The sequence below is a fragment of the Lissotriton vulgaris genome, chromosome 2_1, assembly GCF_964263255.1.
Source record: "Lissotriton vulgaris chromosome 2_1, aLisVul1.2, whole genome shotgun sequence".
NCBI lineage: Eukaryota > Metazoa > Chordata > Amphibia > Caudata > Salamandridae > Lissotriton > Lissotriton vulgaris.
The window spans coordinates 773,566,497-773,594,022 of record NC_141687.1 but is presented as its reverse complement, the minus strand read 5'-3'; the positions used below and the strand labels follow the sequence as shown (position 1 = coordinate 773,594,022).

At 45.7% G+C, this 27,526-nt stretch overlaps 1 protein-coding gene across 1 annotated transcript in view; it reads right to left on the bottom strand.

The window, feature by feature from the left end:
• CYBRD1 (cytochrome b reductase 1) overlaps positions 1–19,992 on the bottom strand; it is a 144,222-nt gene extending 124,230 nt beyond the window's left edge. Inside the window, exon 1 of the mRNA XM_086956120.1 lies at positions 19,736–19,992. Coding sequence (XP_086812246.1) covers positions 19,736–19,922 — 187 coding nt within the window. The 5' untranslated portion in view covers positions 19,923–19,992. The remainder of the gene's footprint in view (positions 1–19,735) is intronic.
• Positions 19,993–27,526: the final 7,534 nt, after the last annotated feature.

Genomic DNA, 27,526 nt, shown 5'->3' with positions numbered 1-27,526 from the left:
TCACCCTCAACCTCAACCCCTCACCCTCAACCCCTCACCCTCAACCCCTCACCCTCACCCTCAACCCCTCACCCTCAACCTCAACCCCTCACCCACCCACCCTCAACCCCTCACCCACTCACCCTCAACCCCTCACCCTCAACCCCTCACCCTCAACCCCTCACCCTCAACCCCTCACCCTCAACCCCTCACCCTCAACCCCTCACCCTCACTCACCCTCAACCCCTCACCCTCACTCACCCTCAACCCCTCACCCTCACTCACCCTCAACCCCTCACCCTCAACCCCTCACCCTCAACCCCTCACCCTCAACCTCAACCCCTCACCCTCAACCTCAACCCCTCACCCTCAACCCCTCACCCTCAACCCCTCACCCTCAACCCCTCACCCTCAACCCCTCACCCTCAACCCCTCACCCTCACTCACCCTCAACCCCTCACCCTCAACCCCTCACCCTCAACCCCTCACCCTCAACCCCTCACCCTCAACCCCTCACCCTCAACCCCTCACCCTCAACCCCCCCCTCACTCACCCTCACTCACCCTCACTCACCCTCACTCACCCTCACTCACCCTCACTCACCCTCAACGCCTCACTCACCCTCACTCACCCTCACTCGCCCTCAACCCCTCACTCACCCTCACTCATCCTCACTCACCCTCAACCCCTCACCCTCACCCACCCTCAACCCCTCACCCTCAACCCCTCACCCTCAACCCCTCACTCACCCTCACTCATCCTCACTCATCCTCACTCACCCTCACCCACCCTCAACCCCTCACCCTCACTCACCCTCACCCTCACTCACCCTCACTCTCACCCTCACTCACCCTTACTCACCCTCACTCTCACTCACCCTCACTCACCCTCACTCACCCTCACTCTCACTCTCACTCTCACCCTCACTCTCACTCTCACCCTCACTCTCACTCTCACCCTCACTCACCCTCAACCCCTCACTCACCCTCACTCACCCTCACTCACCCTCACTCACCCTCACTCACCCTCACCCACCCTCACCCTCACTCACCCTCACCCACCCTCACTCACCCTCACCCACCCTCACCCTCACCCACCCTCACCCTCACTCACCCTCAACCCCTCACCCTCACACAGTGCAATAGGTCTCGGAGCATTTGAGTTAGAGCTTTTAGAATTGTTTATGGCTTTTTTTATTTGAAATTCTTTAGCATTGGCTACAGGAAACAAAAATGCTAAAGATTTACAAAAAAAACCCATAAACAATTCTAAAAGCACTAACTCTAATGCTGCGAGACCTATTGCATTTCCAATGCTTGTTCTCCTCTGACTCCCTGTATGATCCTGGGAAGCGCTGTACTACTCTTTCTGTGTACGTTTTCTACCCAGTTCCCAGTCATTGCCCAAGTCCCTGACTGTTTTACCCACATAGTCCCGGACAGTCCCTGACAGAGTCCTAAAACTGCTTTGTTACGGATTCACTCCCCCTTGAACCAACCCCACAGGAATAGCCCAATCAACCAAGCTGTTGGGACCAGCCAATCTTGTTTGAGATCAGACTCCAAATACTTAGAAGGATTCTACACTCTCCTGGAGATCTCTTTCTGTGCCAAGGTGCAAGTTAGTGTGCAAGGTGCCTGCTAAGTAACATATGTGTACTATAAAAACACTAAATAAACTTTTTAAAATAAAAGAACTTTTTAAAAAAAATTGTATCTGAATTAACTATTATGCGCTTGTTGTATTCCCTACGGTTGTGCTGCCTAAGCCTAGAGTTCAACTGTAGTCCTGCTAAACTACTCCAGAAGATTCTACACACTAAACTGTCTCACAAGCACCCATGTTCAAGATTTCTCTGCATTAGGTATGTACAGAACTGAATCTTCATTTCTGGATTTTGACTGGTAATTAATTTGATCTATCAGGGCTGTAACTTAAATTGGTGAGCCGAGAAGACAGTTCAACAGGTTAAGCACTTGCTGTCACATTTAAAGACTGGCAGGTCCAACTCAGCTGTCCACCTTTTTGAGGCCAATAAACGAAATACAACTATGTTAGGTAATACTACACCCATTATTTACAGCAAAACGAAACTGCTGGGTCTTCATTATCAAGCCCCATAAGAAACAAGCATTGGCTAAACCAAACGCCTTAACATTGTAAAATTGATGCAATTGTTAATTTTTTTTAATGAAAGCATATGGCAAAACATAACAAGCATTGGAAATGCAATAGGTCTCGGATTTATTTGAGTTTGGGTTTGGGGTGGAAGGGGGAGTGCACTTATACTGGATGCCCTTCCACCCAAGGATCCCACTCCTCATATTGGCAGTAAGAGCGTAATAAGCAAGATATTAAAGTCCGAAGCATGGTTTTCCTGGAAGGGTATATTGGCGGTATTTACGACAGTGGCAAGAGTAATGTTGAGGAGTACGTTTGCAATTCTAGGTCGGCATGCTGGGCACGGAGTGAGACAGGGTTGCAGGAGATGTGTGGAGAGGTGCGCAGCCTGCGGCGGGTGGTCGTGGAAAGGGGAGAGCTTACGAATTATTAGAGGCTCATTGAGGGTTGTGGATACAGGGCTAGGGCTCAGGAGCAGAGGATGTGGCGTAACAAGACGGGGGGGGCATAACTGACTTAAGAGTGGAGTGTTAAAAGTCACGCAAAAAAATAAAGGTAATTTAATTCTTTCAACTGTGCCTGGCAAAATTCACCACACAAATGACAGACGAGAGGAAAGCACTCCGGAGGTGATGACAGCATTATATGCAGCGGGTTATTTTTACAAGAGCACAATCTCACGAGACTCCGCTGTAATCCACAGAGCCATCACTGAAAAGACCAAGTGTGAGGAAAATCAAAATATTCGAAACGGCGGCGTCATTTAATCGAGCGAGCCATCTGTTTCCACCAACAAAGGCGGTTTCAGCCTTTTAAAGTTCCATATAAAAAAAAAAGAAAACCCGCGAGTGGTGCGCGTGGCACTGCAAGCATATGTTTTGAATTATCGCGGCTGTCAAGCCCGACAATTCAAAACATATGGCCTTTCGTGCATGTAACAGACACCAATAAGCCATAGGCGGAGCTACACGACCGCCTATGGCCTATTGCGTGTTCTGTTAAAAAACAGCACACACGCGAAGGCCAATGAAAATGGACCTTGGAAATAACACGCACGAGCTACGTGGAATTTCCAGGTCCATTTTCAAAACGCCGGGAAAAGGACACTCACTGCGCGACACTGCTGCCCAGTGTACGGCAGGCCCGAGCCCTAAAAAGGAATACAAAAATAAAAAATCTCTTCACCTAAATGTCTGATACCACCTTATAGAACCGCAACAACCCCTCAGAAGACTAGGAAAATACAATGTAGCATAAAAAACACTAATGGAGGCACCATTAGCTGTATTGTAGATACTATGCACATACATGGTTTTTGGGTGTACTTATGATTATTTTCCTCGTGTTGTTCCTCTGCTCATTCTACTGGTATAGTGACTGATGCATACCATTTTGCACTATGCCACTTAGAAACTAGGTTGGTGTCAAATACAGAAAAGACTGGAGACAGCAACATTGACATCTAGTCTGCATGTTCTTTGACAATTTGGGTTCCAATCCTGGCCTATATTTTTTATTTTATGGACACTCATATATAGAGATTCATTTCACACATATGTCAAAGACAACCAGGAATTTGTTTTATTCTAATTGCCATTTGTGAGTGATGTAATTAATCCCTATTGGATTTTTGGTACTAAAAAAAAAAAAAAAAAATCTATGCATTGATCACATTAGATACATAGTAAGACCATAATCGCTTAATTTGGATTAGCTCAGAATAATTCATTTTATGTGGCAGGATGTTTGTAACACGAACCCTGTAACTGACTAACTAAATGTTTCTTTTGATATTCTTCAATGAAATGGTGCATGCAAGCTTACCTACATGTGGCTGGCATATGCTTGTAATATATATATTTTTTTAATTTAAAAACCTTCGCTCATGGCTGTTTTAGTGGTGATGATGATTTTAAACAACAACCCTCTGAGTTGTGCCATGCATTTTATTATTATTTGTGAAAAAGGCAAGACTAAATTACCACCCTCTCCGCTAAAGCCTCGGGTCGACACTCGAGCAACTGCCCCCCCCAAAGCTATTGTGGTCCATAGGGGCAAAAAAATTCCATTCTGAAACACCTGCTGGTGATATCACAGGCCAAGAAAAGAGTGTTATTACGAGACACCTCACCTACTAACCGGGTCCCCCTAATCATCAACTAGATGCCCCCATTACAAACGCATATATAGAATTGCTGATTGGTGGGCTGAGGGAGGACATCACAGCACTTTGGGCAGAGGTAGCCACTGACCTCAAAGAGGTTAAGAGTGACCTGGCGAAGGTTGGACAGCGGGTGGACTACCTGGAGCACAGTAGCAAAGCTAAGGAGTAGGAACATGAGTCCAATAGATGCAAACTACTGGAGCTCCATGAGCAAAATACAACTCTACAAATAGACTTTGAGAGCAGGTCCCACAACTCCAATATTCCAAATCCGGGATGCGCTCCTTGCGGCCGATGACGGTGCCTGGAAGTCTATGTACTACGCCTATTTCTACAAGAAACGTATTGCAGGACATCCTAACGTGCATCTACCACAATCGTCAAAAATAAGCCATCATAACCCGGTCGTCCTTCCAAAGACCCAGCCTCGTATCGTCCTATGTCACTGCTGAATTTTGAGCATTAGCTCCTGGGTAAAGTCCTGGCTGACCGCCTCCCCTCTTGCATTTCAGACCTTGTGGACCCTGACCAAGTCTGGCTTTATGCCAGACTGCTCCACTAGACACAACATTAGGCGAGTTCACAATGCTATTGCGGGAGCGTTTGGCCTAGGTCGCCCGGAGGCCGTCTTACTCGCCGATATTAATGAAGCATTCGACTCCCTGAGCTGGACCTGCCTCTTCAAGCTCCTCGAGGCCGTAAATCTAGGTCCTCGATTCATAGCGTATACACGGCTGCTGCATACAAACTTCACAGCGTCGGTGAGCGCCGCAGGATACAGTTCCGCCCCCTTTCCCATCCCCCGGGGCACAAGGCAGGGATGCCCCCTGTCCCCTCTCTTGTTTACCTTAGTGATAGAACCCCTGGCGCAGTTGAGATCCCGTCACTAGGGGGCTAGACTGGACACAGGAGTACTCCGATAGAATAATGCTTTATGCATACGATGCTCTTTTCTTCATGTCAGATCCTTGGTTCTCAGGCCCTGGGTTCTTCAAATTCTTCGAGTCTATGGTGAAACCACTGGGCTGAACGCCAATACATCCGAATCCATATTGTTTCCGATCTAGGGGGAACAGAAGAGTCAGGCCTGGGCTTCGGCACTGGCTATTGCTGCCACGGGCTTCAAGTACCTGTTTTTTTTGTTTAACTCTCTGTGTGCCACGGTCTGCTGGACACATAATATCGCTCCACTGCTTCCTGTGGTCTGCAATGAGACGACTATTTGGTCCGAGTTACCACTCTAGGTCCGCGATTTTTAAAATGGTGTCCCTACCAAGCCCACTTTATCGGCTTCAAAACTTTCCTCACCCTATCCCTTCATCATGGTTCACCCAACTCAATGCACTTCTGAACAGGTTTCTATGGCAGGGGGAGTGATTCAGATCATGCTTTCCACGTGTACTCAATCTACGTACTGCGGGCGCATTGCTGCGGCTGATGTCCACGCTTACACGCTTAAATCCTTTCAAAGACTACAATCGGATTACTATCTTCATAAATCCCAATTCCACCGTTTTCTGCAACTCCAACATGCTTTGGACCCCCTGATTCAACAACTGGAGACCCAGCCTGAGTTCCATCCGTTGGAGGGCCGCCTACTGATGGGAGACATTGGGGAATCGCAAAATCAGGCAAATTTACCAGACACTCAATACACACATCAAGACCACTATCCACAAAACCAGAGAGGCTTGGGCAGCCGACCTGTCGACCCTCACAGAGGAGGACTGGGCCGAAGCCCTGGCTAGCCCTCGGTACGCTGCAGTGTCCACCAGATATAGACTCATTCAGTTTAAGTACTTCCATGGGGTGTATTACCAATTATCCAATTCGAAGGTGCAAAAATCTGACTATACTAGGACCAATTCCCCACCACCCTCTAACGCCGGCACTATTTCAGGGCCGCCACAGTGTTCCTCCGCGAAAGAGGAGTCAAATATCAATGGAGCCACCCAGTCCGTTTGATTTTACTCTGGAAGAAGAAAACACATATGGTTAAAATGATGGTAGAGGCCTGCTCCGTCCTAGGATTGGAACACACCCCGAACCCTCACAATAACCAATGCACGCCTTGGACTTGCCTTAGTTGAAGCAGGGTACTAAACAAGAAAGCCACAACCCCCACACTTGACCATGCAATCCGTCGGCTGCTGAAAGCACTACTCTGCCATATCCAGCACCAAGAAGATAACCAGGAACAACAGTCAGACTAAACATGTGCCCCAATATTCTCGGGACCTTAATCTCATTCTAACCTGTCTAACTCCCCGCCCTTCTTTTCAACAAACTACAGACAGCTCAACATGCAAACCACGATGAGTTAGCGGGGAGCCTTTATTTTTGCTTTGCCATATCAACCACCTCCCCTTAGACACGACTTCCCACCACATTACACTACAATCCACAATGATGGGAACTGCTCAGTTATATACCCCTAGTTACACCTTCCACCCCCCTCTATCCAATCTTTACTGGGATCCTCTCCAGTATCTGACGGCAACTGCACTATCAGCCCCACGTCACTCCACACAGGGGTGATAACTACCCACGCCTGTACCACACATCTAACCCTACCCACTACCCTCTATGATTAAAATACTCAGATTAAATGCCTGGGGTCTCACACCCCCAATAAACGACAGGCACTGTTGTCGAGTCTCAAAGAATAAGGTTGTAAAATATGCCTCCTACAAGAAATGCAGCTCCTGAAAAAAGACGGGGGGCTGCTAAAATCACGCTGGTTCAACAGCAAATAATTTTCATCCGGTCCCAGTAAGAGAGCAGGGGTGGCAATGCTCCTTGCCTCCAAATTCCAGGGGCCAGTGCTGCAGACTCAAGCGGAAGTCATGGGCAGACTGCTAGCTTTGCGACTCCCCCTCCTGACATACACCTTCATGCTTGCCACGGTCTACTCTCTTAATGAACAACAAGAACGCTTACTAATCCAAGCCCTCGACTTAGTCACCTCCTACCCAGATGCAGACATTAGAATAGTCTATTCTATCTTAGATGCTGACCTAGACCGAACAAGCTAGAGCCTGGGACAGACAGGGGCATGTACGGAAGAGGGACAATGTTGGCTGGGGGGGGGGGGGGCCTAATAGATATCCGACAGGCAAAATATGCCACTATGACAGAGTACTCTTTCTTCTCAGCCTCCCACCAGTTATATGCCTGCCTAGACTATTTCCTGCTATCCTCCCACCTTGCAATAGCCAGCATCACCGCAGACAGAGGTCTCTACCTTTTAGGACCAAGCTCTTTCACACTTATGTTGCATTTCCCTGAGATTACGACCCCTTGTAAAACATGGCGTCCCAACCACACTCTTCTCTCATGCGCATCTATAGTTAAGGATGTGAGCGAGGTGATCTGCCACTATCTACAGGCGAATGACTACCAGACACTCCAATTGCACTACCATGGGACGCCTTAAAGGCAGTGTTGCAAGGTGCTTTCATAGCCATATTGGCTAGAGTGAATTGGATCAGAAAGGACAAGTGGGCCACCCTGAAGAACCAAGTGCGGGAACTAGAAGAGGTACACAAACAAACTGGCTCCCATCAAGTGTGTGACTCCACCTGACCCTTTCCCGTAAGCAGCTTAGGGTTCTTGGTATAGAGCAAACCGAACTAGCCCTCCTCTGTACTAAACATTGATTTTATGGCGGAAGAAACAAAGGGAACAACTCTTAGCAAATAAGATTTGAGACCAGACACACAAAACAACAAAATTCAGGAGATACAGTCCCAAACAGGCTACATGGCCTGCACCAACCACGACATAGCACAAGCATGGGAACACTTTTACCCTGACCTTTAAACAATGGAAGCAACAGACACACTACACATGGACACCTACCTCTCCTACATACACACTTTATGCCTTTCCAGAACAGAGGCACTCTTCCTAGAGGCAGATATCAGGCCGCTATGTCCTTCTTACCGCCTGATAGCCCTACTCGACATAGATGCCAAGCTTTTTATGAGAACCCTGGTGGCAAGCTTCAATACCTACATGCAGAGATTTGTTGACTCAGACCAAATCAAGTTTATCCCAGAACATAGCTACACTGACAACACTAACCTCATTGACTAAGTGACGCACTCACACTCGACAACACTTCCTTTCGATGGATTCAGAAAGAGAGTTCGATAGAGTACAATGACATTCGGCAAGTTTTGGACCGGACAGGCCTGGGCCTGGGATTCCACACATGGTTGCAAAGTAGCTGCATAGCTCATGTACAGTTAAACAACCACATTTCACCTGCACTTCTATAGCTCAAACAGGGGTCGCTAATCTTTTCTGTAATGAGAGCTACTTATGTTCAACGAAACTCATTGAGAGCTACTAATATTATTAGCATTGTAACAGAGGCCACCATATACAAGGTTTCTAGCAGTTTAATACCAGCAATCACCTTGGTGCATCAGGCATGGTTGCCAGCAGTAATGTAAACCAGCATTGGCATGGCCAATAGGTCTCGCCTTTGAGACCTTATGTGTTTAGCCAAACGTTTGGCTATGTTGTAGAGCATTGTGGCAGCTGTGCATCATGTTGATGCCTATGTTGACTGTTTTTGTATGCGTAGAGATAAACAGTGTGAAATGAGTTTTAATATGGGGAGGTGTGATAGAGTAAAGGCAGAGGGGAGTTGAGCAGGGAAGTGCACGAGGATCTGATTAAATTGGTTTAATAAAGCACTACTGGGTTGAGCGAGTCAGAACATGTTTATTTTTCTTTAAAGCGGTTATTTTGTTTTAAACAATATAACATACATGTTTGACCCTATAAAAAAGAAATGAAAATGCACTTCGAAATCTGCAGCTATTCCGGCAATGTAGCGCGCATTCACCGGAAACGTTTCTTATGTCACTTCTTGTTTTCGTGCATGATGTGGTCCGGTTCAAGTTCGCAGCCTTGTATTTACAATCGCTTGGTCCTTGGGTTTTACAAAGAATGCCCCAACGTGCACAATAGACCTCTTGCAAGCACGCTTTCAAGTGGTCAACACTGCATATGGCTTTAATTTTATGGAGTTGTTTTTAATCTGGGCCTTGCAGGAAACTGTCAGGGTTGTGAATTTATAAAGTAAACAATTTGTCCTGTAGGGTGTCCCAGTTAACCAGGCGAATTAACAATTTACTCGCGATTTCATTTATTAAGTTAAAAAACACAAATGTTTTCACATTTCAGAGAACGTGTCTTCGTTCCCTGGCCTTATGAATTCCGCCAGTGAGAGCTATTATTAAGTTAATGTGTCTGTGTCAAACAACAAGTGGTTCACAGACATCTCTACTTTTCCGAAACACCTTATTTATGACTTCAAGATATCTGATGTGTGTACGAGATGGCGAAGTCACGGACAGCTACAGGCGAGGTTCTAAATCCGTCTGTGGCAAGTACAGGCCACTTCACACCCACTCCCTTCATGGTGTGGGCCGGCAGGATGCAAAAAATTCACAGAGAGGCAGAAAGATCATTATAGGGCTGAATGCCTATGGTTTTCGGCGCTATAACAATTATATGGATTAGGCCGAAAAGAACAACGAAAGCGCACCGTAATACGACAAAGACACACACTTTCTGCGACTCCCAGCGGCGGCTCCTGCACCAAAACAACCTGTATTTGAATATACATACACATTCGGTGACACAAACCAGGATTTAGCTATGTTAAACAGTTAGATAAAATTTTAAAAAGAGGTTTTTGAAATGTTCCCTTTACCAATTAGGTATGCAATGCCAGTGAAACTTCCTGATGTGTTTTCCACCTGGATAAAATAAATGTCATCGCACACCAGAAGTAGGCCGCATTTTTTTTAATCCAATCCTGTTTTGAGTATTATCAGTACTAAACAGATAACTCCCTTGATGCCCTGGTTAAAATGTCATAAAGTTTGCCCGCTAGAGCTCAGGTGTGTTCAGCGTCCGAAGGTAGGCCCCCTCACCAGGCAACACTTCTGTTTTCCGCATAAGCGAAGGCCTGCCCGGCAGAGCACCGGTGTGCGGTGGTGTTTAATAAATCATACGTGGTGGCTCCAGGGCAGGGCTGTGCTTTGGGGACGGGCCTGGGGCGCCGCCGACACGACTTAAATAATGAAATTCAACTGTACTCTCAGGAAGGTACAAACGTGGTCAGTTGTATGGTTGCGCACACTTGTCTGAGAGAATGCATTTATGTATTTCAATGTGCACATTTATTCTAGTTTATATAATGTATTCCCTTTTCGTCTGGTTTTCTTCTTTCCTCTGTATAGTTGTATTTGAGTGTGTTTTTGCAACACAGAGGCGCGTCCAAACCAGTACAATTAACCCATATAGCATGAGTGTGTAGGACTTTGCATATCTACATCAAAACATGAGGAACAAAACAAGATAACAAGTGCGACCAGCGCTGACTGCCATCTGTTTCCAATTAACACGACCGCAATATGCGGGCCCGATAATTGGAAACAGATGGTGCTGCTGCTCACTCCCGACCACCCTAGGCCAGGGGACAGAGAAGGCAGTACATGCACCCGCCTTGGACCAATTGCGTTCTCTCTTTCTTAAAAAGACGCATGCCAAGGCCAATTGTGGGTGATAAAAAAAAGCACATGCCCGAGCGTGTGTTTAGAGTTTAACCCGCCGCGGTTCGGGTGATTTATGGAGTCGGCGTGTTTTGCACGGCCCCCGGCCATCCTCCACACACACCCACTGTGACGTCAGACGGCACGGAATGGGTTAAAAGCCCTTACTAAAAGCCTCATGCGCACTGGCTCAGGCGAGACCTAAAGAGGCTTTGTCAGTATAAACAGTCTCTACATTGGTAAGCCATAACTGAAATGCCTCTACTACCAAGGTAAACACATTTGTAAAACGTTTCCTCAATGCCACATGTTTGAACACTCAATTATCAGCTTTAAATATATTTTGGAAATTCAGCCATTTTCCTTAAAATATCAGTTCACGAGTTCTGAAAATAAACACATTTTCATCTCAAATGCACTCTCTCAATTTTGGTATATGTTAATTATTTCAGCCAAGCAATAGGTTCTAAGTTTGTACAGTTGGCTGCACACTGGATAGCTACTTCCAGGTAGCTGGAGAGCTAGCAGTAGTAGCTCACAAGCTACTTGTTGGAGAAACCCGAGCTAGCACTAGACAGGAGAGTCCCCAATCCCTGATACTCTTTGCCCCTTACATGGAACCATTAGCTGAGAGGGTCTGAAAGGAAACATTAAAGGACTTTGGAGCGATCTCCGGCTTTAAGGTTCATATCCAAAAGTCGCACAAGCTTAACCTCATGATGCTAGTGTGACCGCCTCATCCTGGAACAGCATTTCCAAATATCCTGGGCAAAATACTGGATCCCCTATCTTGGACTTAAGGTGTGCCCCTCTCTGGAAAAGATGGTAGAACGCAACAATACTGACCTCTTAGACACAGTGCTACATGGAGCAAATGAATAGGCCACTCACTGAAAAACACTAGTGCTTCATGGACCAAGCCATAGCCGGTCTTCACATTTGAAAGATCCCCTGGCTCGTTAATTGACAGCGAAGGCCTTGAGTCTATGTATCCCCAATAACAAGGGTCACAATTGCGGTCTAGGACAGCATTAAAACTCTGATGGACCTCTCCACAAACATCTCGTCCCTTACCTCCATCATCAATAACACAGCATCCTCCCCGCTTTAAGCGACACGACCTTCCAAATCTGGCAGGATGCCAACTGCAAAAGAATCTGTGACTTCTATGACCACAAGGGCCTCCTAGACTTTCCCGCTTAAGCAACTTCTTTGGTCTCCCTGAGACGGAACACTGGAGCTACACCGCCATCCACCACTGGGTCACCCAACCCCATATTCCTCCCATGGCCAGCAGACCGCTCACAAAGTTCGAGAAACGGCTCATTACCAAACCGGATGACAAGTGGGAACCTTCTGCCACACGAATCACTGTGTCCAGGTCCTTTTTCAGACTTTTGGAGGCCAACAGGATTGCTACAAACCTGTGTCTTCACCCACCCGCCTCCCGCCGCCTGACTCCTCTTCCAACCCGGGGTCTGGCCGCCGAGCGGAGCGCGGTGTGGGGCAAGAGGACTACAACACCCAGCATCCTCAGCGGCACAAACCGCGACTTTTGCGCGCCAGGAGGCGCTTAAATCCAGCGTCACCTCCGTCTCGCGGGACGCGAGCGGGACCCCGGGCCAAGGGCGGGCCCGTCTAAGCCCGTTCAAGACCGGGCAGGACTGGACTGGGCCACCTTATTGACAGTTTCCCCTATTTTCCTACCACACGGTAATTCACCTATCTTTGCCCTGCTGTGTGCTGGTGTTCTATATTAGCTTACTGACTCTTGTTTATCCTAACTGAAAGTATGTCACCAAGAACTACCAGAAGCAGCAAACCATCTCATGCCGCTCAGACAATAGGCCCAATTGATCAATTCATTGCAAGGGCAAATGACGCCATAAATCAAGGCGTCCTTTTGTTAGAAAGGAGGGTCTCGCAGGACCTAGCCATAGCCAAACGCTCCTCCCTGGGGCTATTGGCTGCAGCTAAAACCCCATTGCGCAACTTAGACACTTGTGCACCGCTAGAGTCACTCATGGTCCCGGGCACCGTGGACCTGTCAGTATCAATCGATCTTTCAGCTACACAATTATCACACTCTCCTCAACTTCAATCACCTTTATCAATCGAGAGAACCCCGACTCTCTTTACAAACCCAACAGATGAGGATTTTCACTCTCCAAACACTAGAGCCCAGAGGGAGGGAGCTATACCGAAAAAAAGAAAGGGGAGAAAAGGGAAAAAGAACACACCCCAGAAAAAGAACTCACCCCAGAAAACCAATCCACAGTCTCAACAAGGATCCCCGATTCAACTCACTGCTCAACCCCCTCTCCCTAAGCAAGGTACAAGTCATCTATCGCTACCTCAGCAACAGACTAGTTTTATAACGTCAGATATTATCAATCTTTCATCTGATATTCCCAACCCTAATCTTAGTGGTAAAGTGGGTAGTGGGCAGGACCCTTGCACTCAGGATACTCATTTACTGGTTTCTCTAGAGGCACTAATTAAATTATATATGAAACCCATTGAGCTAACTCTCGCCAAAATTGAAAAAACCTTAGCATCACTATCATCCGATCTAAAGACTAAAAAGACCTCAATCCCTACCCCCCTGTGGTTCAAACACTTAACTCAAAATCCATCAAAAAAGGGGTACCTACCACTCATCAAACACCCCAAGCGCCCAAAACTGTGACTACCACAGCGGTAGTCCATCAAAAACCCTTATCCATAACTGTGCAGCAAACGCTACCATCTAACGCTGCAAAAAAGGTCCCTGCCACACCTTCACTCCCAGCCCCTCCCCTGGTACCAGTTCCTACCCGTACTTTACCTCATACAACGAACCCATCAAAAACACCAGCTACAAAAAATGCTGCTTATAACACTAAACGCAATGGAGCCCGCTCAGTCCACCTTCCCCCGGAAGCAACTCCATTTGTTGTCATCATGACCGGGGTTCCTGAGCTGAATCCAAACTTAGAGGAACCAGGATGGTCCTTAAAAAACAAAGTGTTACATTGGCTATCAACCAACAGGCCCCTTCCTCCTTATACCAACAATAGAGTTACTTCAGTTCGAAGGGTCCCTTGGGTAGGGAAAGAGTTAAAAATAATTCCCGGAGATTGTGTAATAATTAATTTTGAAGACCCTCAAACGGTCGAACACATCTCCTCCTGGGGCCCCCACTTATCCTCAGAAGGAATAGGTACAAAAAGATTGTCCTTCTTCTATCCCCCAGCTAACCGCTATGACCCTGGTCCCGAGTGGAACTGGACTCAGGTGGGAAGCTGGAATAGAAGATCAGATTGGACAGATTGGTCGGGACAAGGAGGCAGAGACACCACACCACCCTTTGATTGGAGGGGTGTCCCTACGTACAACAGATTTGAGTGTTTGGAGATGGTGGATTGACCACCATCGACCAACATTCATGATAGCAGGAACCCCCCCTCTCTAGGTTCACCACCACCCAATACACCTAGACCTCCACTATCCTTGAACCCATCCCCCAGTCTTGTGTTACCATCATGTACAGAAATCCCGCCCCACCCTGGTAAAAATGATGATAAATACCTCTCCCTCCAAACCTCGCCACACCCAGGAAGTCCAGCACAAGATACCATAACTTCGTCGATCTTGCTAGTATCTGTATTATTCTGGAACGTAGCGGGTCTCCGATCAAAGTTTTCACTTAAATCCTGGCTAGAATTTGTATCTATCCACCAGATAATTTGCTTGCAGGAGACCTGGGCAGTCGACCCATTACATCTACAAGGCTATAAAACTTTCCACTCCCCAGCGTGTGCCACCACCCACGGTAGACCCATGGGAGGCCTAGTAATATATATCTCTAATAACCTGGCAGTAAGGAATATTTCCATCCTTCATAGTACCCCGAATTATCAGATCTTACTGATTATTTTTATTGATGGTACGTCATACTGTTTTATTAATTTTTATAACAATTTATCCCCAGTGGACTGTATTAAAACTGTTTCTGAAATTTCCCATCTTATAAATGAACAATGTCTTAAGCTTCTACCATCTGCCTGTAATGTAATATGGGGAGGGGATTTTAATGTACCATTGTGTGTTAGTTATAAAAAAGGCACTTGCGGCCTTCTAGATGAACAAGACTGCCCATTGACACACTTCACCCATTCCCATCTAGGTGACTCTCTCAACGACAGTCTTACTTCGCTAGAACTGATGTACGCAAACGAACTTGCTGACCCCCCTGTAGATTTTAGACCTACTTTCCACGGAAGGGGTTGTTCAACCACCATAGATTTTATCCTATGCTCCTATTTTTTAAAGGGCAAACTTCTTCAGTTTACCACTGGTTCAGAAGTTGCAGGTGATCATTTTCCTAACAGCATTACTCTCAAGCTAACCTCAAGCTACTCCTACCCCATTAGGAAGAGCCTACTGACCCAAAAATCTCCGACCATGGATAGAACTAACGGTTTTTCCGTGAATTGGTCAAAGATCGATCCTACAACAATTACCAAGAAGGTTATATCCAAGGCACTCCCATGGATAAATACCTGTCTGGCGGAAGACTCCTCCCCCGAGCAAATTATATCTAGCTTCTGGTAGATCCTAAAAGTCATTCAGGCTGCATTACTTCGCCACCATAAAACAGGGAACCAGCCAGCCCCAAGATGGTTTAACTCGGCTTGTCGTAAAGCATTAACTGCATTAAAGAAGGCTTTACATAATCCAGTTAGAGATAAAATTGAAGTAGCTAAACTTAGATCCGAATATAAACAGGCCCAAATTAATTGTAAACAAGACCATAAGAAAAAACTGTGGGCCCAACTACACGCGAGCTGCCGCAGCAAGGACTGCTCCCAGTTCTGGCAGGTAGTTAAATCCCCCTTCCTGGCTGAAGCAAACTAGCATCAGCATTTGGATGTGGCTGTGACTGCAGACGAGTGGGTGACTCACTTCTCCAAGATCTTTAGTGACCCCCCCTCTGCTTGCGTCGCTCAGGTTAAATCGGCAGCTGATTCCCCCAGAACGGAGGTATTTCCAATAGATCTCCACTTTACTCTTAGTGAGATCATCCACGCGTTAACCTCCTCTAAAACCGGAAAGGCCCCTGGCCCCGACGGAGTCCCTCTTGATATTTTTGTCACCATTATTGACCTATGGTCCCCAATCGTCACCCAGGTGATGGTGGCAGTATCAAAAATAGGTCTTTTGGACTCTTGGTCCTCCTCCATACTCCTTCCAATCTTTAAAAAGGGCGACAGAAACAACCCGGCCTGTTACAGGCCCATCTCCCTCCTGGATTCAATGGGGAAGGTCGCGGGACGCCTAATCCTGGAACGACTCCAGGATTGGGCGACCGAGAAGAACATCATTACCGACCTCCAGTATGGTTTCCAGGAGGGACTTGGTACCGTTGAACAGGCCTTAAATTTAACCCTTTTAATAGGCAAGTATGTGGGAGTAAAACGGGGCAATCTGTACATGGTCTACGTCGACCTCAGTGCGGCGTTTGATTGCGTAATACACGCCAGGTTGTGGTCTATTTTGGAGGAATTGGGCGTCGATCCCCCACTTATCAAGTTTCTGCGAGAACTTTATTCTGATGCATCAGCTTGTGTAAGATACGGGATAGGTGGAGAATTAACACCCTCATTCTCTATACCACGAGGCGTCAGACAGGGCTGTGTCCTGGCTCCCTTTTTGTTTAATTTATACACTAACGGGCTGGAAATAGCCATGCTCGAAGGGAGCCAGGACCTACCTACCATCAACCAACACCCTATCCCAGCATTACTCTATGCTGATGACTCCGTTATTTTAGCCCGAACTCTAGTACAGCTGCAAAAACAACTGGATAAATATTGTAACTATATGCTTTCCTTGGGTCTAAAAGTAAACAAAAGTAAGACCTTTGTCATGTATACAGGACCGAAGGTTAAAAATCCCAAACATGTGTACATTGAACAAACCAAATTGGAACGAACTAGGGAATATCCCTATTTAGGTATTTTAATCGATGACCAATTAACCTGGAAAAGGGCAACGGCAAGCAGGAAACTGCTCTACCAGAGAGCATCCTCCGCGCTTGTCTCCTTCTCCAGAAAATTGGGCAAACCTGCTCCATCCGAGTTGCTCAAAATTTATAAAGCCAAATGTCATAGCATTGCAACATATTGCACAGGTGTTTGGGGCTACGTAAACACTGAAGATCTACAAAAAATCCAAAACGGTTTTATAAAATACCTACTGGCACTCCCGCAGAGCGCTCCAATCTACGGCTGCCATATTGAGCTTGGTATTGACTATCTCACAGATAACACCAAATGTCAACCAATCCTCTTATGGCACCGTATTTGGAGCAAACCCCAATGCCATCTAACACGTGCCCTGATCTCAGATTGTTTAAAGATGATGTCCTGGAAGAAAATTCCCTGGTTGATGTATGTTTTTAACTTTTTGAAGGACCTGAACCTTACACATTACTTCACGGATCCTCCTTCCACAGTAGAAATAAGCAGAAATGCATTAAAAAACCAATGCTTCACCCACCTAAGAGAACTGCGCCTTTCTTGTAAAGTAGTTAAACAAACCAATGTGCAAGTTCTGTCGGTCCAAGTTTCTCCTGGTATCCAGTCCTATCTCATTTTTTATTTATCGAACTATGAAAAATACCTATTAACAAGGTTTCGTTTTAATTTGTTTTTTCACCTTGTCACATTTCCTACTAAGTCAAACTGGTCACAAGACCTAGTCAAATGTCCGTGTGATCAAGTCTCGCCCCAAACGACTATGCACATTGTTCTGTTTTGTCATTACTATAACCAATCACGTAAACGTTGGATCATTCCACTGTTGCGCCAAATGGGGCTGAGAACTTGTCGTCCGGCATTTTTAGCTCTTCAGCACCTAGATTCACAATATGTGGCAAAGAACGTAGTGCTTTTTCTAAAATCATGCTTAACTACCCGTAATGCTATGGAGATAATGTCTAATTGAGTTTGTGATCTTCTGAATTAATCAATTCACGTACAATGAATTATAGTATAATCTTTTTATATTTTTATCTTGTAATATAATAATGTGTTTTTATGGAAATATATTCACCTTGTATGATGTACTTTTTATGATTATCAATACGTTAATCGAATAAAAGATTTTTTGAATTTGAATTTGACAAGTGTCTCCTTTCCCAAATATACTACTTTCTGAATAGACTGGATGTCACTCAAAGGTCCCTAGCTCAGAAACAATGGTAAGGGAGTTAGATCGCACCTATACGGCTGAAGAGATGGCAGACATCCTTCAAAGAACGAGGACCTCCTCCTCTCGCGCAGCAGGAAAAGAGACACTGCCAATGATGACCCACTATTGGTACTACATCCCCAAGAGACTAACGAAAAGGAAGTGGCTAAGCTCGGAGCTCTGCTGAATGCACTGTGGCCAGATAGGCACTTTGACCCACCTCTTCTGGCGGCGACCTAAACTTATACAATACTGGGAGGAAGTGCTGAAGGACGTTAACTAGATATTTGACATTGAAATTGCTGAATTTTCCAGCTACATTTTGCTGGGCCTCCCAAACACCCATACCCACTCCACTCCATCAAAGGGAAGGCCACTGCAATGGCATTGTACACCGCCAACCAAGCTATCACTGCAAAATGGGGCACCGACTCTACCCAGGAATACAGAGACTGGTGCTGCAGCCTGTGGGACAACATGGGGATGGAGAAATCCATGGCCTCCAAAGATGGTAAACTGGCCCAATTTGATAAAATGTGGATGCCTCCTGCTTTTGTTTCCTTGCATGCGACTTCCGGGAACTTATCACCGGAGATGCCTTCAAATTCTCAGACTACTTCAGGATGAAAGCTATGAGACCACCCTCCAGGTGGAGTGAACATTGCGACTTAGCAGCTGGCTGAACCTAGACTCATCAAATGCTGCGTCAGCAAGAACATTGACAATACCATGCTGGAGATCACCCTTACCACCCCTCTCCATACCCCACCTCATGTCTCGTTACGGTCCACCCCCTCCCCCGCCCCCACTCCCTCCCTCAAGCCCTGTTTCCTCCTCCACCTTCCCACCTTTGCCTTTGCGGTTGTAGGTGGGTGAAACGATTCATGTTTTCATTTCGAAAATACCAATAAAAACAGATTTCAACCATAAAAAGACCAATGCTTAAAGAGCTCTAACCATAAAGCCCCTCTAAGTATGTATATTATGTATGATAAAAAAAAACGCAATAGTCTGGTGAGATGACTAAAGATTTCTTAGACGCCAAATCTAAAAATCTGCCTAGCAGGCTAAACCCAAAAAACGGGCTATTAATTATTATTGTTTTTCAGCCTGTGACTCAAAAAGAAAAGCATACTAGTACAAATAAATAAACTCATGGGTGTACAGCACCTTGTGACTTTGTCATGGTTGCTATGGAGAGCCACTACAAATGCGTACTCAAGTGAACCCTGTGAACAAGTGTTTTCAAACTTTGTCAACTTTTCAAAAGCAAGTGTTATGACTCATCTCGCCTTCTTGACTCTATCGTCGTTGGCAGCTGCAGCACTTATTTCAAGCACCCTGGTCTTTTAATGTTAAAAAAAAACACATTATGCAACGATTTTGAACTGGTGCAGATGTGCACCGCTGTGCTCGGCGCAGCAGCTACGCAGGAGCTCCCGTGACTCATGTGTGATTTACTATGGGCAGAGGAATGTGGACAGTTACTCAACATCCTCCACTACAGAGTACAGACGCAGACACCCAAACTCGAGGGAAGTAGCTCGTCTCTGCTGTGGGGTGGCGCAAACGGGGCAGGCATGGGCGCACAGCAGAGGGCAGCCAGCATGTGTTTACTGAGTGCCAAGACCCTCGCTTCCCGGGCACGGCGCGCACCTACCGATGCCCTGGATGAAGATGAAGCCCGCTATCATCAGCACGGGGTGCCAGTTGAACTCGGCCAGGCCTCCGTCCCAGCCGAGCCCTTCCCGCCAGTGGAAGACCCAGACCAGGGCAAAGAGGACGGCGAGGAAGCCCAGCACCAGGCTGCAGGCAAGGAAGCAGAGGAAGCTCCTGTAACCCTCCATCTTCGCCCCAAACTCTGAGCGACAGGGGGAGGGAGGGACGCCACGCGCGCGCTGTTTCCCCCGCCCCGCGCGCCTCCCGCGCCGACCAGCCGTGAAGGAAGGGGCGGCCCCGGCGGGAGGGGGCCTGGCGCGCCCGCCTCCGGGCCACCTCCTGTCGAACAAGTGTGCCAGGCGTCCAGCGCGGCTTTAAGTACGAAGAACCCGAGTTTAGAGCAACTGTGGTGGTGGCACCCAACTCCTACCCCATGGATGTTCGGACGCAGGAACCATCTTAAACTATAAAAGAATAAAAGCCAACACCGGAACAACTTCAGCGTGGCCGACTACTGCATGTTATTATTTGACATTGCCCCCCTACGCATGTTTTTTTGGCAGTTTTATGTGATACTGCTGAACGTTTTCACTTTTACGCAACCCGTCCACCGTCCACACGAAAAGTCTTTTCTGCAGCAGACGTTTGTAATTGAATTTTTTTCAGATGTATTAATGTAGTAGCACGTTATACCCCCGACGAAGCGCGGCAGCGTTTCCAGAGGTGTAGCACTCTACTCCCCACACCTGACCGTCAGTGTAAGCACGGTGGGAAGACTATGGGACAACAGCAAGTTCACTTGTGTGACTGCTGTGGCATTCCGAATTTGATACCCTTTGCTTTTCTGTTCCCTTTTCAAAAATTGTTCGTAAAACTTGTTAATTAGCGTTGGAGCTCAATGTGTACTAACCCTGGGACCTGGAGCAGCGTGCTTCCCAGCATAAAAGCACAACAATGTCTTGTCAGGGGTAGTAAGTGCTATATACTGCGCGCACCCCTCGTGTTGGGTTGGTGTCAGCGCTGGGGCTTCACTGAGAGTCATGCATTATGTAGGGAGGAATACCGTGGGGTGTATAAACAACCCATAGACATGGTATTGGATGCCCTATTGGAACAATTTGAAGCCCAAGAAGAGGATAATGTCTGGGGCACAAGTTGGGGGTAATGTTAATGTTCGTTATGCTTAAAGAGCGCAAACTGATACCCTAAGGTGTCCTGGTGCTACGAGAAGACCTACTGTGGACTAGAAGGTGGGAGCCGGAACACCTGATCAGTTAGAGAAAAGCCATGTTTTTAAAGCCTTTCTAAAAGGCAGAAGGTTAGGAATGTGTCTGAGGGCTAATGGTAGGGCATTCCATGATTTAGCCGCATTGACCGTAAAGCTCCTACCGCCCCAGGTGGTTTTTTTTCACCCGAGGGACGTTAAAGAGTTTTGCGTCAGCTGACCACAGTGCTCTCTTGGTAAGGTACCAGTGAAAGCGTTTTTTTTTTTAAACTCTGGTCCGGTTCCATAAAGTGCTTTGAATACCAGACACAGAGATTTAACACCTTGGCTGCTAGGCGTTTTCCCCCCCTGTGCTGGAAATTACTGTTAGGCTATATTCATGACGAGCTCAGCTCGTCATCAGCACAGCTCAACTGTGCATCATGACGAGCTGAGCTCGTCATCAGCATCGAAAGGGTTAAATTGAGTATGTTTACTGACTTGAAGCCAATGAAGTTGTTTTATTTTAGCAGAAATAGACTTGTACTTTTGTGTAGCTGTCAGCAGTCTGGCTGCAGCATTCTGCAGCATCTGTAGTTTATTTATCGACACTTTATGGATCGTGAGATACAGACTATTACAATTGTCTAATCTAGACATTATAAGGGCCAAAACTACTGTTTGTTGTGCATCCTTCGGCAGAAGAGGCATTATTTTTTTGCAGGATTTAAGGATGAATGAAGTAGAAGAGGCAACTTAATTAACCTGGTCCCTGAAACTCAGTTTATCGTCAGTCAAGACTCCCAGATTTTTGATCTTCTTGATTGGCGTGGGTAGAGCTCCCATCTCCTCCAGCCAGCAACTAGGAGTCCAGAATGTAGGATTGTTACCAAAGAGCACTACCTCTGTTTTTCCGGAGTTAAGCGTCAAACAATTCTGGGCCATCCAGACTCCCACAGCTTTCATACATTCCTGCAACCTAGACGCAGTTTCATGTATGTCTCCTCGTAATAATGTACATAGAAAAAGGGCAACCCACTACTCCCCAAGGAACTGGGTAACATGAAGTTAAATAGAAAAATGTACCTTGAGGATTTATTTTATCCCATTAATTATTCTTTATCAAGTCATAACATGTACATTGATTCATAAGGAACTTACAAAACGTGGTATCTGATTCTTTGGTTTTTTATATCATATTTGAAATAAATTCAAGTCACAAATCTTTTTACAAACAGAGAAAAATAGGCAACAAAAACACTACTACATTGAATCCAGCTTTTTGGTAGTGTATAATACCGTTGGTACAATATGCATTAAACCAATATATACATAGCGTGCTACTGAAACATCAGTCAGCTCATTCATCAGATCTTTTTGAGAATGCTGTTATCAATAATTGTAACCCAAACAGTATATAGGCGTCGACGTTTCGGTCTTTAACAGAAGAATCTCTCCAAGACCATCCTCAGGACTGTGTGTTGCTCATGATATCTACAAAATATACAATATATACAGTATATTACACCCTACCACTATTGTCCAATATAATCGATTGTCTGCTAACATTAACCATCACCACACCCAGTGTGACTGAACATACTAATATACACCCAATACTCACTATGTACAAAGTATGAATCTTCATAATCCGTTCGGAGGTATCTTAACAAGGGCAATCCAATGCCCACGTGCTCCTGTGCAAATGTACAAAAACCTACAATATGTATATGCCCTATCAATACAACCTTACTCAAGCCTAACCATCTAACCCATCGCCATATACACATTTGCACAGGAGCACGTGGGCATTGGATTGCCCTTGTTAAGATACCTCCGAACGGATTATGTTATTCATACTTTGTACATAGTGAGTATTGGGTGTATATTAGTATGTTCAGTCACACTCGGTGTGGTGACGGTTAATGTTAGCAGACAATCGATTATATTGGACACTAGTGGTAGGGTTTAATATACTGTATATGTTGTATATTTTGTAGATATCATGAGCAACACACAGTCCTGAGGATGGTCTTGGAGAGATTCTTCTGTTAAAGACCGAAACGTCGACGCCTATATACTGTTGGGTTACAATTATTGATAACAGCATTCTCAAAAAGATCTGATGAATGAGCTGACTGATGTTTCAGTAGCACGCTATGTATTTATTGGTTTAATGCATATTGTACCAACGGTATTATACACTACCAAAAAGCTGGATTCAATGTAGTAGTGTTTTTGTTGCCTATTTTTCTCTGTTTGTAAAAAGATTTGTGACTTGAATTTATTTTAAATATGATATAAAAAACCAAAGAATCAGATACCACGTTTTGTATGTTCCTTATGAATCAATGTACATGTTATGACTTGATAAAGAATAATTAATGGGATAAAATAAATCCTCAAGGTACATTTTTCTATTTAACTACATTTTTCTATTTAACTCCTCGTAATAATGTCACCACAATTTGGGTGTCATCAGGGTAAGACGTTAGGGTGAACCCAAAGGTCTGAATCAGGGGGGCCGGTGATCACACATAGACATTGAACAGTGAGTGATGAGCCCTGCGGCACCCCGCATGGCAAGAAGAAAGATTTGGCTATGAATTCATCCAAGGTCGCGGTTTGCCTTCTGTCAGTAAGAAACTATTTAAGAAGATTCCACGCAGTGTTTTTAATTGCTAACTCGTCCAATCGGTCCATCAACAAAGCGCGATGGACCATATCAAAAGCCGCCGACAGGTCGAACGTGATCAGTACGGCCTTTCCCCCTTGATCCAGGAGGGCCCTAATTTCTTCTGTGGACTTTAGAAGCACCGTTTCTGTACTATGGTCCTCTCTAAACCCATACTGTGTTGGACCAAGGGCTTGTGAGTCCTGAAAAAATTTGTTACGTTGGGCGTTCAGATTACTTTCTATAAGTTTGGCAGGAAGGGGTAGCCTGGAGATTGGTCTAAAGTTATAGGGATCACTCGCATCTAAGTTGGGTTTCTTAAGAAGAGGCAGAATGGAAGCATGTTTCCATTCTTTGGGAAAGTAGCCTTCTTGTAACAAGTTGTTAAAGATCTAGGTTAATTGTTTTGCGACAGGTTCAGCTGCCAATTTTAAAATGGAGCTTGGACAGGGGTCGGTAGGAGAGCCTGATTAACTTTCTCCAATAATTTGTCGGTGTTGGATACGTTGAGGCAGGCAAAGGTATTAAAGGTCAGAGTACCAGGGTTATTTGCCTGCTGATAATCTATCGAACCAGTCTTGGTATTGGAAGCGGAATCTGAAAAAGTTTGGAAGATACTGTCAACTTTATCAAAGAAAAATTGAGCGATATTGTTACAAAGCACTTGACTAGATAAAATGGGAGGAATACGGGGATGAGCTAAAGAGTTTACTATTTTAAAGAGCTCTTTAGGAGAGTTTTTGGCTGATTTGATTTTATTACTAAAAAAAACTTGTTTGTGTTTTTAAGTAATTGTTTATAGAGTGCCAGACCAGATTTATATTCCTTTTTATCATTTTCCTTATATCCCTTCTTCCAAGTTCTTTCCAGGTGTTTGCAGGCCAACGTTTGGTCCCTCAGCTCCCTGGAATACCATGGTGAGGAGGGATACTGTCTAGTGTGACTGAGGCATTTTACAGGTGCTAGCTTGTCCCCTGCAGCTTTTAGCCAGTTGGTGTATGATCTGGTTGCGTCATCTATATTGCTGGGAATGGGGGTGATAGTATCGATTAGCGTTTGCTGTAGATCCTCTGCTTTTAATATTGTTCTAGGTTCTTTTCTCGGAGTGACTTATGGCTAAATTTGGTACTGTGCGGCACGGCACCGAGAGCTCAAAAAAGACTGCTAAATGTTCTGACCAGACTAATGGCAAGATCCTAGTAAAGGAGAGCTGCAAATTATTTGAGAAGATGCTGTCTAGAGTGTGACCGGCTTGATGAGTAGCACCCTTAACCATTTGCACGAAATTTCCACCTTTCATCAGGTCAAGCAGATTGAGGTTGTCTGGGTCAAAGGGCATTTGAAGGTGATAATTAAAATATCCTAGAATGGTATAGGAGTTAGTACAAATCCCCTTTTCTAGTATACTACTTAGTTGTGATGGAAAGCGGCATCTAGGGCCTGGTGCTCTATATAAAAGGGTGCTTCTAAACGTGTAATGGTGTGAAAAGTGGAGACTAAACTCAAGTGCTTCACAATCCTCAATGACTAGCGGGTTAAAAGATGATGTGATGGATTTATGGTAGATGACTGCTAGACCTCCCGCATCTCTGTTGTCGGTTTAGTGTATGACAGTAATAGTCCGGGGGAGTGGCCTTTACGAGATCGGGTCCGGACGCCATGTCCGTCCGCGCCTCAGTAATAAACATCGCATTTATTTTCTCCTCACATTAATGAGGGAGGTGAATTCTAGACTGTGTTTGGCTAAGGGCCTAGCATTAAAAAAGGCAAATTTCCATGGACAGGTGGGGACAGCCCTCCTAATAGGGGATTGTTCGAGTCTTCTGTCTACTATGGGCTGTGCAACAAATTGAGGTATGTTCACATTACATCCAGGACAATTAGAAAGGCCCCTAGGATGAGCCACATCAAGAGAATAAATGTGAGAACTATGATTGGTATTATTTAAATTAAGCTTTCTCAAATTCTCACCTGAGTATCTTATTATTTTTTTCCTACCTGAGCAATTTGGTGCAGGTGGGCTGGCACTGAGCGCGTTACGAGCGAGGACGGGCGCAGACGGGCTTGCTTTTGGCGCACTGGCGGCATGTCTGCTGCTCGCCAGTGTGTGCCTAAATAGCGTCAGGGGCATGGGAGCTAGCCTGCAGACCTACTACCTTCAAGATGGCCGCCTCAGCCTCGGAAGTCCCGCAAAAGCCTTGCGGTAGACTTCTAGCTGAGAGCGGGAGATGTGCAAAATTAGGCAGCAAAGGTACAAAGATTAGAAATTATTTTTAAAAGCAGCAGCGTAAGAGTTGTGCAAAATAAAGCAAATAGAATCAAGACCAACATGGGTCACTCCCGGCTGAGCCTCAGGAGGACTTCTCAGTGCGTGCTCTCGTCAGCGTGTAAAGATGCAGCAACAGTAGTATATTTCCAATGAGGCACGCGAAGTAGTAGAGGAAATCAAAATGTAGATTTATTTACATTTCCAGCATAACACGGGAGTACTGCTGTTCTCTTCAAAGTACAACTGTTGAATGCCGATTCATTCAACAGTTGTTATCTCTGTTTGAGAACCGTACCACGAGCGATGCACCGTCAAACATAAATTATGATTGGTATTATTTAAAATAAGCTTTCTCAAATCCTCACCTGAGTATCTTATTCTTTTTTTCCTACCTGAGCAATTTGGTGCAGGGGGGCTGGCGCTCAGTGCGTTACGAGCACGGACGGGCACAGACGGGGTTGCTTTTAGCACGCTGGTGGCGTGTCTGCTGCGCGCCAGTGTGCCTAAATAGCGTCAGGGGCATGGGAGCTAACCTGCTGACCTACTACCTTCAAGACGGCCGCCTCAGCCTCGGAAGTCCCACGAAACCATTGCAGTAGACTTCTAGCTGAGAGCGGGAGATGTGCAAAATTAGGCAGCAAAGGTACAAAGATTAAAAATAATTTTTAAAAGCAGCAGCGTAAGAGTTGTGCAAAATAAAACAAATAGAATCAAGAACAACATGGGTCACTCCCGGCTGAGCCTCGGGAAGACTTCTCAGCGCGCGCTTGCGTCAGCGTGAGCCTAAATAGCGTCAGGGGCATGGGAACTAGCCCCTGACCTACCACCTTCAAGAAGGCCGCCTCAGCCTCGGAAGTCCCGCAAAACCTTTGCAGTAGACATCTAGCTGAGAGCGGGAGACGTGCAAAATTAGGCAGCAATGGTACAAAGATTAAACATTATTTTAAAAAGCAGCAGCATAATAGTTGTGCGAAATAAAGCAAATCGAATCAAGAACAACGTGGGTCAGTCCCGGCTGAGCCTCAGGAGGACTTCTCAGTGCGCGCTAGCGCACATGGGTGTGCGGTGTCTACCTACTATGTTCACAGGGTGGGCACAATCTACCCTGCCAAGAAGTTAGGCCACACTGTAAAATGCTGAATTTGTCCTGGTGTAATTTGCAGACACCGGGACACATTCAACAGCGCCTGCACACTATGCTTTTGATCCGAGCAGCACCATGCAGGCGGCGAGGTGATCTTTCCAATTTCAGACTACAGCTGGACCATAACAAAGGCCGAATTTAAGAGCCATCAGGTCTTCTTTTGTTGGAGTATCAATGGCAGGAAGCTATCTGGAGCCTCACACCTTGATGCAAATGCAGTGGAGGGGAAACAAAGGCAAACAGCTTGTTAGCAAGTAACACTTACATAAAAGAGGCACACTTTAGACTTTGTTCAGTCCTTGTATATGAGAGATAGGCATGCACTGTAAAAATGTCCAATGTGCTGGTCTATCCCAATATTTACACAAAATAATTTAAATACCACTATTTTTTATTTCTATTTTAATGCTACTCATCAAAATGCAGGGTGTCAGTGCGCCTTACATCACACATACTCATTGCGTAGACAATAAATCATACATGTTTGTAAATCAGTATTCA